The sequence below is a fragment of the Calonectris borealis genome, chromosome 5, assembly GCF_964195595.1.
Source record: "Calonectris borealis chromosome 5, bCalBor7.hap1.2, whole genome shotgun sequence".
NCBI lineage: Eukaryota > Metazoa > Chordata > Aves > Procellariiformes > Procellariidae > Calonectris > Calonectris borealis.
The window spans coordinates 38806892-38820798 of record NC_134316.1 but is presented as its reverse complement, the minus strand read 5'-3'; the positions used below and the strand labels follow the sequence as shown (position 1 = coordinate 38820798).

Sequence of the window (13907 nt, the reverse complement as noted above, 5' to 3'; positions counted from 1 at the left end):
CCTTTCACGGTCTCTCTGTTGGTCTGTGTCACAGGGGTGGAGGTGGCAGGGAGAGGGGGTGCCAGGGTGGTCCCTGTTCAGAGTTCCCGAGGCTCAGTTCCATATTTTGCATTTTAGAAGACATTTACTACTCACGTGGGCTAGTGGTGGGGCTTTTTTCATCGTGCCTTTTTGTAAACACTCAATATCTTGCCTACACCCAGATCGGTTAAATCCTTTCATCCAACAATAGATGTGACATTCCCTACTCTGACCTGACATTTCAATTCCCTCCAGAATGGCTGATGGATCTCCCATACAGCTCCCACACGGGCTCTCAATTATCTTATGTCTGAGTAACTGCAACATCCTTTTTTTCTGACCTCCATGAAGCAATCCAATCACACACACCCAAACAGCTGCAGCGATAATTTTTGCCACCCATCACTTATAAACATGCCTTTCAGTTCATGTCTCTCCAGTAGCACCCCTTTCTTCACCTTGTTAAATATGAGGTACCTGTCTTTGTTTTCAAGGCCTCATGTCGCCTCTCCCATTCTTCTTATCTCTCTGCTGTGAGATGTCAGCTCTCACCTCTATCAGCCCCTGATGCCAAATGTCTGCTGCTTACGTTTTTAAGCAAATGCTTTCTTCCTCTTGTTTGTGCTGCTTCTCTCGCTTAGGAGTAATCTGCTATAGACAACCACAGCTTTGTTGTTTCCCCTCCAATTAGGCTGCCAACTGCATGGACCAAGCTAGAGCAAATGGCACCGTGGCAGCAGGATGTAGCTTTTGAGAACAAGGTGGTGGCACCAAACATTGGAGCGTGAGGGAATCACCCCTGCAATCTTGCATAGGAGGCTGCTTTTCAGATGCTGTCATGTAGCTTGTCGGGATTGTGAACCGTTTGTAGCTTTTTTCAGATAGGGTCAGTCTTTTTTTGGATTAAATCGCTCTTTAGTTTACTATGATCTTGGTAAAGAACATGACAAGAGGTAGGTTGTGGGTGCGCTGAGACCACTGCCAAGCACCCTGACTTACGCTGCCTCGTTGTTCTGAAATGCCCTGTCTCCACCCTCATCTCTGAGTCTCCTATTGAAAGTGCTTTGGAGCACAGAGCAGCTTTCCACCCTGTCTCTGTGTAATCCCTAGCACAGTAAGGTCCCTACCGATCTTCATGGCCCTTAGTTCTTTGGTAGTACGTGTGCATCACAGTCGTCTTGTCGCAGGAGCTATTTTCTTAATTTTGGAAAATCCCATATCAAGTGAATGATCTTAACAATTGCAGACTTTGTTCAAAAGGAGAATCCTCTTGAGCTGAGAGTGATGCATTTCACAGCTGCAAACGAGCATGAGAACTCTGAGTGTTGACAGCACATCAGGTCAGGGACAGTGATGATGGCCAAGGGGACAAGTGTATCCAAAAGTCTATTTTCTTCCTGTACATTTTAGCTAAGAGTTTGTGTCACCAGTGATGGGAGTGAAGCCCAAATACATAGTACATCCATGCCATGTAGCCTTCAGAAACTCTGTTGGATACAGGTATCCTTTCTGATTTCTTGCTGTTTGTCAGGGAGCTCTCAAGGTTCATGCCAAACACTGCTTTGGAGTCCCTTTCTCACTAGAAATGCAGCTATATGTTCTTTTAGCCAGGACACTTGCCATCATCCCTTAGAAAACCAGATTATTTCAAGTTTTTTCTGCCTTCCAGAGCTGCAGAGTCACTAAACTTCTGCAGCCTGAAAAGCCCAGAGCAATGTTTTGTGCTAATTTTGCAGCAGCCGTACAGAGCAGTGGGCAAATACATTAAGTTGTTTTAATTATTCAACCTGTTTACTTAGCTCTGTATTTAGAAAGCCTGTATAAATGAAGCTGTAACTTCCTCTTCCTCCTTTCCCCTTCATTAGCAAAGTAAACAGCCGAAGAAGAGGCACAGAAAAAGCAACACCTGTGAATCCTCGCAGGAAGCTGGAGGAAGCAGCCCTTTAGGGCAGCAGCATGCGAGATGGACACGAGGGCTCTGGGTAGTCCCAAATGTCTCTGAACCTACACTGCAGAAGGGCTTTCAGCCAGGTCAGCTTCTGCGCTGCTGCCTTTGTGGACTTAGTATAAACTGATAGCCCCCCGCACCATAGGAGCAGAAGCACAAGGCAAAGCTTTAGCACAGCAGATGCATTTACGTCTGCCTACGGAGCAATGTGAATCCACCGGAGGGAGTGCGCTTCCCTGCCCTGCTTCCAGTTGAAAGAAGTCCCATACCCTTCTCTCGTGCCATGGCTGGAGCAGATCTGCATGTCCTGATCTGTGTTACAGTGCCAGGCGTTCCCTGTCTTCCCCCACCCAGCCTTTTCCTGGGACTGAGTGGGTGACACCTCACCATGAAATCAGTACTGGGTCTGGATAAACCCTCCAGGAGAGTTTGACTGGGTGGTGACATGTAAAGTGCAGGCCTGCCATCAGGGACATAAGGCTGCTCGTGAAGGTTTTCACCCTGGTGTCCTGGCCCAATCCTGCGCTGGACAGTTGGGAGTTCAGCCTCCATGAATCGAACAGTCTTGCTTTCAGTGGTTTGTTGCCACTCTTCAGTCCATGAATAGTTGCATCCTAGTGCTCAGTCACATGATTTCTTCCAGATGTCTTCAAATGCTATAAAGCATTTGGGAAGCTCAGCATATAAAGTGCAGAGATAAGCTCTGTTTAATTTTTGATATGAGAGAACTTGAAGCAAGTTGACATTTACGAGCTGATTTCATAGGAGAGAGAAGAGCAAAAGGAAGAGTCTTGCTAGTCTGAGCTTCACAATAAACTCTAAAAGTCCATACTTCTAGCTAGTTGATCTCCTTGTACAGTTTTTTTGCATGTCTGAAGACTTCTTGTAAGTTCCTAGCTATTAGTGCTCCCTGGTAACTCCGGGATAAAGAGAGCTTGTACTTTACTGATCTGAAATGCCAGCCGACTCATTGATTTAATGGTCAGTAGCTTTCAAATGCCAGAAGCAGATTCTTCCTGAAATGGTGCAGCTCTGTAGCAGAAATGGAGTTAAAGGCTCCAGAGGCACAAAGGTGGAGAAGAACAAATATTTACCCTGTGTTGGATGGGAAGTGCGCTGATTGAGATTTCTGCCCTTGCCGCTTTAGTCCATCGTTAGCTAATAAAAGGGATTGTTCTGACTCCAAAGCAGTTAATACCACGCCAGTGGAAAACCAGTGTGGAAGGGACTCTGGCTTTTTTTTTTTTTTTTGTCCTGTCTTCCAGGAGAGGAGAATTAAAAATTGTGCAAGACACTGAGAACTGTATTCCACTGAGCAAAAATGAAAACTCCTACACTGAATTTACTTGCGCTTCTTGCAAGTGATGCGCTGATTTGTTGCCATTGTCCAGAAGGATTAATTGATTGTCAGGAGGGTTTATTTTCCCTATGCAATGGTTCCTAGCTCCTCTGGACAGGGAGAGGCTTTGGTCGTGAACTTCATGTTCCCAGTAGGATCTAGCCTGGCTTGTGCAGTTGCAGTTAGGGCTGGGGCTCTTACTGCTGTAGTGTTGTTCTCATCCTGAGCTGCAGAGACAGGTTTTGGGAAGTGGCTAAGAAGCAGTGACTGAGCTCTGTGTTTCCAAGTTGCAGGGGCTGTGCCCTGGGGTTGGGAAATGCAAATAAACTTACAATTTTCCTTTTCACCCTCAGTAAATTCTTACACAGCCACCAAATGGTTCTTTAGGTGGATGCTGGTAACACACAGTACAATGTAATGATACCTCCCGTTTTCAGGACGTAGTACTTCAGAAGCAGCATGGGCTATATTTTGTCTTTCAGCCACGCTTGGAAGTCAGTGGCTGCAATTAAACCAGAACAGGGCATTACCACTGATGCCAGTGGTACTAAACTCCTTTTGTGGAGGTGGCAAAATAGTGCTGTGAGTGTCTGTAATGATTCCTTCTGAATATCCATTTAATTCCTTCGGCCTTTCTAAGAGAATTGGCCAACTCCATTGGAAAGCAAAGGTCTTCATTGTGCCATGTTGGTCTTACTGACCATCATACCTGTAATTCTTTAGAGGTCAGCTGCTGATAGTGTAATTCTTTAACACAAACCAAGCTCTTTGAACCACCCCTGTGTCCTGGAGAATGGGCTTGGAGAGTAAGTGCTGAAAGGGTTTATCAAATGCTTTTCTTCTTTTCAAAATTGTTAGGTGGTTTCAAATGCAAAGCAACATGCAGTGGAGGTATTTCAGGTTAGAAGATGAAATTGGAGGGTATGGCAAATAGTGGCTGATCTCTTAATTCAAGTTCAAACAAAAGGCGCTTTGGGTGGCTCCCTGAATTTGCGATGAGGTTTGTGTAGAGGATCTCCAATCCCTAAAGCTCCTCTGCAGGGAGGGGACAGCCATTTGTGAGTGTTTTTGGGCATCCTAGCAGACATCCAAGCACACCAAGAAGTAAACCAAGAGGTGTAGTATGCAGAGGTGAGAGCTGTAGGGCTGCACTTCCTCCATCGCAGCTGAAAACCACTAATATATGTGTGTATAAAGCTGCTGTCACTTGCAGCCTGTGAGCACAGAAACTATTCAGTGGGCCAGGAGACTGTGTTTTGGCTTATCTGATCACAGTCGTACTTCATGAAGGGCCCTTTCAACGCCCAGCTTTCTTCACTAGGGTTGTTGGTGTGATCTGTCCTGTCCAGCCATGGCCTTTCTTGTGCCAAGGTGTTGACAGGATCCAGGATTACTTTGTAATTACTCCCTAATTAACTGAGCACCTCCATGTCAGCTTATACCACAGCCTTGGGCAGGAAGAGAAGCTGCAACCAAGCCTGTCTTTTGAGTCTGTGTTGAGTGTGGGGAGGGTGACAAGCAGCCACCCACGAGACCCCAGCAATTCTTCCAAGTGCTTTAAGGTGTGACAGGAGGATTCGGAGAAGGGGGTGCCACAGAAACTGTCAGAGAGCCATAACATCAGGAAGAGGAAAATCACAGGAGACTCTCTGGGGGTTAATGTTGGTAGTGAATTAGTGCTGAGTGCAGGGAAACTTGAACTGGATGGTTGAGATTTGTTTCATGGCCTGCCCAGCCTTTCAGTCCAAAAACTTCTGATTAATAAGCTAATGATGGCCTAGTCTGTTCAAGGAGCAAGAGATTTTTGGTGACTGTGGGTTAGCATCCTCCCTACTTGATACAGTGTATTCAGCTCCCAGACTACCAAGGTGGAAAGGATCCCATTTTGGGGCAGCTGGAACTGCTTTATTAGTAATTCTATTGCTTAAAAGAGCCGTGTGTGCAGCAGTTTTGTGCCTGCTCTTAATAAACTGAGTTAGTTAGTTGTTATTAGCTGAGTGCCTCAGTTGTTGTTCCAGATAATTTCATTTCAATAAAATTCCTTGCAGCGTGGAATCGGCTGTAGAATTTGTTGCAAGAATTAGCAGATCTGTCTCAGCAGTCCTGTAATGTATGGTGTTGTAGCGGAGAGTTTGCTTTCAGGCCAGGCAGGGAATGCAGCCTGGTTGTGCAGTCAGAAGCCCAGGTGCACTCCTCTGAACACATGACTAGCAGAAGAGCAGCACTTGCAGCTGCGTAAATTGATTTTGTTTTCCAGCTGTGTGTGATGTATTGTTTGAATATCCTGCTTTCTTTTCTGGCGACTGGAAAGGGAGTCTTCCTGTCATTTCCCCTGCAACACTAGAAGAAAGCCTGGGCTAGCACCCATAGCTTTCAGCCTGTTCAAGACCTCTCTTTGCAGAGCAGATGTGCAGACAGCATAAAACTGTGCTACTAGGCTGAGATTTGTGTGCTAGCAGCTCCATCCCCTTCTTAACAAGAGCCAAACCTTTGTGGACACATCTCAACAGCAGAGCTGTGTTGAAATATGTGCTTAAAATTCATCCCCCAGCATAAACACAAGGAAGGAGGGTGCCTTGGTGGCCGTGAACACTGCCTCCCTTTGAGCACGGTGGTGGTGTTCTGGAGAGGCAGTGCTCCAGCGAATTCTTTCTTTGGTTGCTTAAGCCAGACCCTTCTCCTGTCAGAAGGGAGGCAAGCAGCACTGCTCTGGCTCAGTTACAGCTTCTCCAGGGCTGTTACGCAAATATGGCAGTCTCTTGGCTGTGTCAGAAAGTTTACGCTCGCCCATGGAAAGCAGGGCTGTATGGAAGAGTGATTTAGCAAGGAGAGAACTAAAGAGCATCTGGAAAGGTCAGATAAAGCTGGAATGTCACTGTCACAGCCACAAAGAGATAAAACTGCCCATTTGTTTTTTTTAATATCCGTCATTTATGTGATTGTGGTAGCTTCGACATTTACATTGCTAAAATTGCTCAGCGGCTGGAGTGCCTTATGACTGTTTTCTTGCAGCAAAGAGCTCTCTACATCCGCTCTCAGTGGTGTCACGGTGCTGCTGCTTTCCAGGCAGAAGCATTCTTTAAACTTAAAAATGTTGACTTACTGTCCTGCTTCCCCAGGTTTCAGGAACGTTGCCTGAGCCACTTTGGTACTGAATTTGCAAAGGACAGTGTGAGGAGGAAAGGTTATTGGCTTTCAGGAACAAAAGCAAAAGTTTGGGAAGCGCAAAGAGTACCAGAGAGCGAGTGTGTGCATGCACGTGTGTTACAGGGAGAACCAAAGGTAGGTTTGCAGTTGGCAGGGCTGGAAGGAGCTAGCTGAAGATGGTATCTTGTTAAAGCTTTGGCTGCAGGACCTCCAGCAATCACCTGGCTGTTGTTTTTAGTTAACTCATGCCTGGGCAAGGGGTAACGCAGTGAACTCTGAAGAAGCAGGGACTTTTCATGTCAAGTTAGAAAAAGGGTGCGCGTGCCTGTTAAAATAGGTATGGAGGTAGGCTTGTAGAGGTTACCCCAGCAGTAAACCTGCCTCGTATGTTGAGGCAGCAGGACAGTTAATTACATTTGCTTGCTTTCAGTAACATTTGTTATTCTTTTTATTATCTGACAGGTTATATTGTGGTAGAATGTGAAGGTCCTATTGTTCGTACAGCACCCAGCACACAAATAGCAAGAGTTGATCTCAGTGTCGGGGATCTTGCAGATGAAGCTAGGGTGTAAAAAAACGAAGCTACAAATCATAGCTAGATGGGAGTGGGGGGCGCAGGGAGCAATGATGAGAAATGCATGCATGTACACGCAAACGCACATGCGCTCCTTCATCGGGCATCCTCCATTGTGAACACTGAACAAGAGGCAGACCTGCAGGGGGGTCCTGGCGATCTGTTGTGTCCAAAAATGAAATTAAGAGTACGGTATATGGAAAGATCCAAGGGCCAAGAAACACAGTTCTGTTTGCACCTCTTGTGCAGTTACCATAGAAAATTTATGGTGTGAGACTTGTATGAAGAAAATCCAGTTGATGGTATGTTTTTGTGCTATTATTTAACAGTAAGTAGTTTTCCAGCTCTGTGAAATGTCCGTAAGCCTCAAGATTAACAGAGTATTTGTTTCCTCATCTTTGGGACAGGGAGTTAGAGGTAAGCGGGAGAATAATCTCCAGGCTTCTGCGTCTGCAGGCAGCGAGGAAGCACATCTGCTGCCTCAGAGCAGTGGTTTGAGCTCACAACTGAGCAGACGGTGCTTCCTACCTGGCAGTGCATTTCTGCCCTCCAAACTGGGGTGCGCCTCACCTCACCCCAGCAAACACAGGTGGGTGTGGTTTTTTTTTGTCTGCCTGTTCCCAGGGCCGGGCCTGTGCCAGAAAGATAGCTGGCTGCTCTCAGCAGCCCTTTCCACTTTCAAAAGCTTGTTTGCTGGTGACAGGCAGCATAGCGGGGCTTCCCGGCTGCCCCGAGCTGATTGCCACCGCTAGCTGTGACTCAGGGCGTGGGGAGAAGCGGCTGCGTTGCCCAGAAGGTGGATGGGGTGAGTGGGTGGATTCAGTAGGTTTCCTAGAATAACAAAAAGGATCCTGTGCAGATGCGTGAAGCCAAGTCAGTAAAAATGGCTCCAAACAAGACTGCCAGGATTGCAAGATCCAGTGGACAGCAAAAATTTCAGCTCTCCCTTCTTCTCTTACTCCCCCCGACTTTTCTGCCACATTTCTCCAGCATTCTCCTATCTGTCAAATCTCCTTCCAATTTACTACTTTGAAATAAAAAGATATTTTACTCCTGTGCAGTATATGCAGCAAATGCAACATAAAGCTGTTTTCTGATTATTATGTTTTGATGGATGCTGCTCTGGGTTGGGCTGTGAAGAATATAGTTTGTGAATCCCATTGCAATTATTAAAAGCATTCATAATCCTGCTTTCTTGTAAAATGGCGTAATGCATCCACACTGGGCTACTGGTTGTTGCTGTTCCCATACACTGTTGTGCTGCTTATGGTACTATGCTTATTGGAGTTCATGTAGGACCTGAAGGGTGCCTTGAGAAAATGCCTGCACATCTGGGAGTTGTCTAGTGGGAACTACGTGTGCTCTGTCTGTTAACCCTTCATGGTCCATGTCCTTGAGAAGCTGAGGTGTCAGCTCTGCCACTGATGGCTAATGGCAACATTTTGCAGAGTCATCTCACTTCACCATGTCTGAGGCCGTGACGTGGTGAAGATGGCTCCAGCAGAGAAGTTGGAGTGCTGGCTCTGGGACTTACTTTTCCACCAAGCCCTAGCTGACTCTTGCAGCAATAATAATACTCTCACTGATCTGGTCATCCTACCAGGCTTTATAATGATGCAGAGTTTAGAAGACTTGTGGTTTGCTTTTAATTTCTTCTGTGTTTCTTAGAAATGTAGACCCGATTGCCCTCTTCCATCCTCAAGACGTGCGAAGAGATGCCCAGTTGAGCTATATCAGGATTATCCATGATTTAAAGCAGAACTTTCTGATCTCCTTTGGACTGATGGAAAACAAAACTGAAATGGCTTCAGAGAAGTCATACAAGAAATAAAAGTGCAGTCTGGTGCCCTGTGAGTTAGAAATCAGGCTTCCTCCTCAATTCAACACGGATTTTGTAATGTGACCCAGGGCTAGTCACTAACGCTAGGTATCTTGCTTTGTCTGCTTTCCAAATGTGAGGAGGTGGTTCATGGGCATCCACAACCTTCCTGACATAACTTGCTCTCATACTTTGATATGTGATGATGACGTAGCATTTGAAAGCATCTCTGCTCTCATTTGCCCCTCTGGAGGAGTGAAGGAGCCTGGCGGCAAAAGGGAGCCAAATAAATGAGCCTCTTCTCACATAATACAGCACAGGCAGTGGAATGAAGAAAGTAGTGCCAAAAGGATGTACTTCAGGATACAGGGCCCATTTTCAAATAAAAGCGCTCTTACTTGAAAAAAACCCACTTTTATTTCTCAGGGGAATAACAATAAAAAGCAATAAAAGGTGCTTAATGACTTACTCTTTTTTTAAAGCTTCCAAATCTAGAAGGAAACCAGGCCATCTTGAAAAAAGAGATCCAGACTTTCACAATACATGCATCCGTCCAAAGGGCTGCTGCCATGAAAGTATTTACAGCTGTTATCCTGCTCCATCCCACAGCCCCGGTGCAGAGCAAGGCCAGAAGACAGTAGTGGGAAGCTCGGCAGCTGTTGAGCAATGCTTTTTCCAAGCAAAGATTCTGTTAGGCTATTTGTAGTCGTGTAAGCACGAACGCGAGCAGGTTAGTTGAGGAAGCCCAGCTTCCAGACAAATAAGAACAAGCCCCGATGCTCTTTGCCATTTGGGGTAATCTTTCTTTTGAAATCCTGTGGATGGTGTAAGCAGTAGTGAAGCATTTCTAAATTTTCAGCATGTTGTGCTTCAGTATTGGCTGAGTCCTTTCTGCTGCGGTTCCCCAACAGCCTAAGATGGCCTGACTGCTGTGGTCCACTCCACCCTCCTGCTTGGCCCATGTATGCCCAATTTTCTCTCGCAGAGGCTTGTTAGACTCTGCTGAACTGCCTCCATGCACTAACTGAGCAGAAGACTAGCCTTACCAAAGAAAGTAAACAGTTCTTTGCTGGGTCAGTGAGTTGAATTGGCTCTGGGAGCACATCTGGGAGAGGGAGGGAAGAAAGACCTCCTTTCCTTGTGGCAGCACTGAGCTTTTGGAGCTGCTCATTTTTTGAGTAACCTCATCCTTCTATTTAAAGAGTGATTGAGGGGTTATCAGTTTGTACAAAGGGAAGGGTTTACTTGGTGTCCTATTCAAACACTGTGAAACGCATTCATTAGCACTTGGACAAACTTGTCTGCCTTAAAACAACTAGTTGCTACCATTTACTCTTCAAACACTACTTTTGTGTTAAACATCTTCTGCATCTCCAAGTTGGGCTCTTTGATTTACCTATTTAAGGCCATGCCACACTGAGGTGTCTGAGGTGTTTTATATTTGCTTCTTGTGTTTTGACCGTTGAATGGTAGCACTTTCCTCTTTCAGACCTGTTCACATGGTGCTCTTCTGAGATAATCCCTACTATCACATCTCTCGGATGAGATGGTCTCTTCCTCATCAGTGCCCCACATGCCCATTGTTCAGAACATGGGCTGGCAGATTGCAACCACAGAAAATGTGTCTTGTCATCAGTTGTGGTGAAATTCATTTTTCTCATATGAGAGATCCTCTTATCCTGACCACTTGAGGTCAGAAGGCGTTTCCAAAAAGAGTTTTGTTTAGCCTGAATGCCGCTTGGCTGTGTTGTAGTTTGGACCTCAGTCCCTCCCGCACTTCAAACTCATATTATTACTCCAGTGGTGGTGCATAATATCACTAATTACAGAGTGGCTGTGATTTCTATCATTGAGGTGGCTGCAATGATCCTTCTGCCAGAAGCTCTCAAATAGTGGGAGTTTGAGCCTGTGCTGGACAGTAGTGCTGCTAAGTAATGCTTACTTTTATCCTTTCTAGGACCTGCACTTCTGCTGAGACACGTGCAGAAAGCATTTACTCCTCCACGTGGGGAGGGAAGGAAGGTGGGACAGTCACACAGGGGAGAGAGGTCTGCTTAGCAGCAAGTCAGTGAGAACGGAGGCAGCAGGACAGACACTACTGGCATGTAGTTTATGTGGCTGAGGAGCTCGGCACGCTGTCTCTCAGTGTCTGTCTAAGGGCTGGGGATGGAGTAGACCAGAAGCATAGAAGAATGGTCCTTTTTTTCTTAAGCACCTGTCTAGAGATGAGAAGATCTGGAATGCTGTTTTCCATTCTCCTTCATATTATATTGTGTCACCTGACACCACTGGAGCCCCTAGCAATTGGAGCACTTAGCGTGCCTTAAAATCAGTTTCAAGGTACTCTAAACCAAACAGAAAATGTAGGGGCTTCTCCAGAAAATCAGACATGCTGGAGCAGTGAAGTGACTGTCTCTCTCAGACTCCCTCTGTCATGGGAACACCCTGCAACTTCTTTGGATATTTAGCTACTAATGCTTGTGCTCCACAAGGACAGCGGGTGGAAAGATAACCAGCATTTGAATCTGTGTCATGGTACCTAGCAGCACTGCTTTGGTTCTGAACTGTTGTTTCGCTTCTGGGAAGATTACTGACCGCTTTTTTTTTTTTCTTTCTTTCTTTCTTGTGTTTTAGACGTTTACGGCATGGTGTAATTCTCACCTCCGCAAGGCTGGGACACAGATTGAGAACATAGAGGAAGATTTCAGGGATGGTCTTAAACTCATGTTACTTCTGGAAGTCATTTCAGGTGAGAGAGGTTCTGGGTGGTGCTCTCAAGTGTCCTGAGTATCTCCGTTCTGAAATCTGTCCTCCCCCTTTTTCACAGAATAGGGACAGCAAGGGCTGTAATGCTGCAGATTTTGCTGGAATACAAGAACAGCTGCTTTCTGATTCAGAAAAAAATTCTCCCTAACGAATATCTTGTCTCCAGCAGTGACCATTAACGTGCTTTTGGAATGTACTCCAAGCCTCATGGCCTCTGCAGGCCGCCCATTGCATTCCTGCTCCTGCCTCTCTGCTTTCCTCTGCCCATCAGGAATGCACAGCCTCCTGTGAAGGCTCAGGCAACGGCTCTTACTGCTTGGCAGGGCTGACAAAGCAGCTCTGGGAAGAGTGTGGGAATGCTGCACTGGCAAATCATACCAAAGCCACATGACAGTGGGAATAGGATAGAAGTTATTGGAAGAGAGGAGTCAAACCAGTAAATCTTCTGTGTCGTTCAGTTTCAGCTGTGACTGAAGTTTTTCCATTCTAGTTTCAATCTGAGCTCAGTGCTCGAGCCTTCAGGGAAAAAAAAATCCCAAAGAAAAACAAAATCCCAGAAAACCCAGTCTGAAATAAAAACAGTGGCATGAACAAGATAAGTCAGATTTGTTTTCCCTCCCTATCACAAATGTCCCACTACTTGACAGGTATGTCCTGGGGATTATTTCATATAAGCAGTAATCCCTATTGATGCGCTGATGAAATAAATACGTTAGCAAAGTGTTGTGGGAGGCATCGAGGGAGGATAAGACTGTATGTATGAAACTGGGATTGTGTGCTCACAGACTTTCTTTTGATGGCTTTTAAGCCAGTAATAGCAACCCAGTGACTTGCACTCCTGACCTTCTTGGTACGTTTTCCAATAAAATTGCCATGATAGAAGCACTCAGGCTGCCTTCCCTCTGCCCCTCCTTTCCTTTCCTTCCCTTCCTCTTTGCCAGCCTCTGCAAAGATGCTGTCAATATATGTGTTTTCCAGAATTTATGAATATAGGATAAAACCTCGGGTTTTGCCCATGCTGGTGGTTTGGAGGGATCAGAGTTCAAAATATTATCAGAGCTTTGCAGCACGCACATTGCTTCTGCAGTGCCGGTAAGAAACGAGGTAGCAGAGTCCTGTTAATTCATTTCCTGTATTTATGTTCCCTTGCAGAGGAGGGGCTGCAGCCTGGAAGTTGGGGCAGATGGGCCTTGATGGCTTAGTTTCTAATCACTGAACTGGAAGATAGGGGAGAGAAGCATGAACAGGGAAGGGCAGATGAAGCTCGGTGCTAAAGCAGGAGGTCTCATATCTCACACTGCTTAATTTCCTTGCCTCATGTCCCACTCTTCCTCTCCTGTTGTCCCTTTGGGAGCCCACCGGCAGGGCCTGTTGGCCCCCCCCTCAGTCTGGGAAGAAGCTAACGGCTTCTGAGCCCACTGGTGGTGTGGGCGCGGCATTTCCCCATCCGCTGCAGAGGGGCTCTGTGCCCTCAGCCTGCCGATAGATGACCAGCGGGCAAAGACATGGGGAGCAGCTGTGGGCTGCATCCCACCAGAGGCCATGGTCCTTCACACACTAAGAACTGAGCATCCTTTCCTTAGAGGCAGCAGAAGCTAGAAGCGCAGTTCTCTTAGGTACAGTGGCAAAAGAGGAGAAACTTAGCACAGTTGTTTTTTTCCCATTTCATTTCCATCATTGGTGGCTCCCTTTTCGGTTGTGAGCCCCGCTGCTCCCCTCCCGCCAGCTGCCGGCCCCGCTAGTAGCCCCTTTGGCCCATAGTTGGGGAAGCAGCAGCCCAGCTGGGGAGCAGCATGGGGGCAAGGAGTCTCCTGCTGGTTGGCAAGGGCTTGCCTGTATGTTCCTGCCACGGTTCCCACTGATCGCCTGCCAAAAGGGTGAGTCTCCGGATGGCTCTTAGCCCTCCGGTTCCAGCTTCTGGCCTTTCCTTTCAGCTCTTGGCTCACTCCACATCTTCCTCTTCCCGTATTTTGGGGGACTGCAGAGCTGCTGACGGGAATTTGGCGTGGGCAGGGTTGCTCTGTGGCAGGCTGATCTTTTCCTCTAACCCAGAGGGTGATGGCCGTAAGAGCCTTCAGCCATGAGAGCGCTGGGCTGGGCTGGCCGAGAGCCCTGTGGAGCCGAGCTGCCCGGCCGGAGTGTGTGGGAGTGAGGGAGCGCCTTCTCCCTCTGCCCCTGTGGAGGGGCAGCTGCATCAGGGAAGCTGCTGGAGACCCTAGGGTGGGAGAGGGACTGTGCCACTGGGGCTGTGGGAGACCTGTTTCAGGGCAGACCCTCCCGTGTCTTCTTGGGG

At 46.9% G+C, this 13907-nt stretch overlaps 1 protein-coding gene across 7 annotated transcripts in view; it reads left to right on the top strand.

The window, feature by feature from the left end:
• The window catches only part of ACTN1 (actinin alpha 1), a 92571-nt gene that overhangs the window by 32953 nt on the left and 45711 nt on the right, over positions 1–13907 (top strand). For all 7 annotated transcript variants that reach the window (XM_075151911.1, XM_075151910.1, XM_075151912.1 and 4 more), the window contains exon 2: positions 11483–11597. In XM_075151911.1, coding sequence (XP_075008012.1) covers positions 11483–11597 — 115 coding nt within the window. The remainder of the gene's footprint in view (positions 1–11482; positions 11598–13907) is intronic.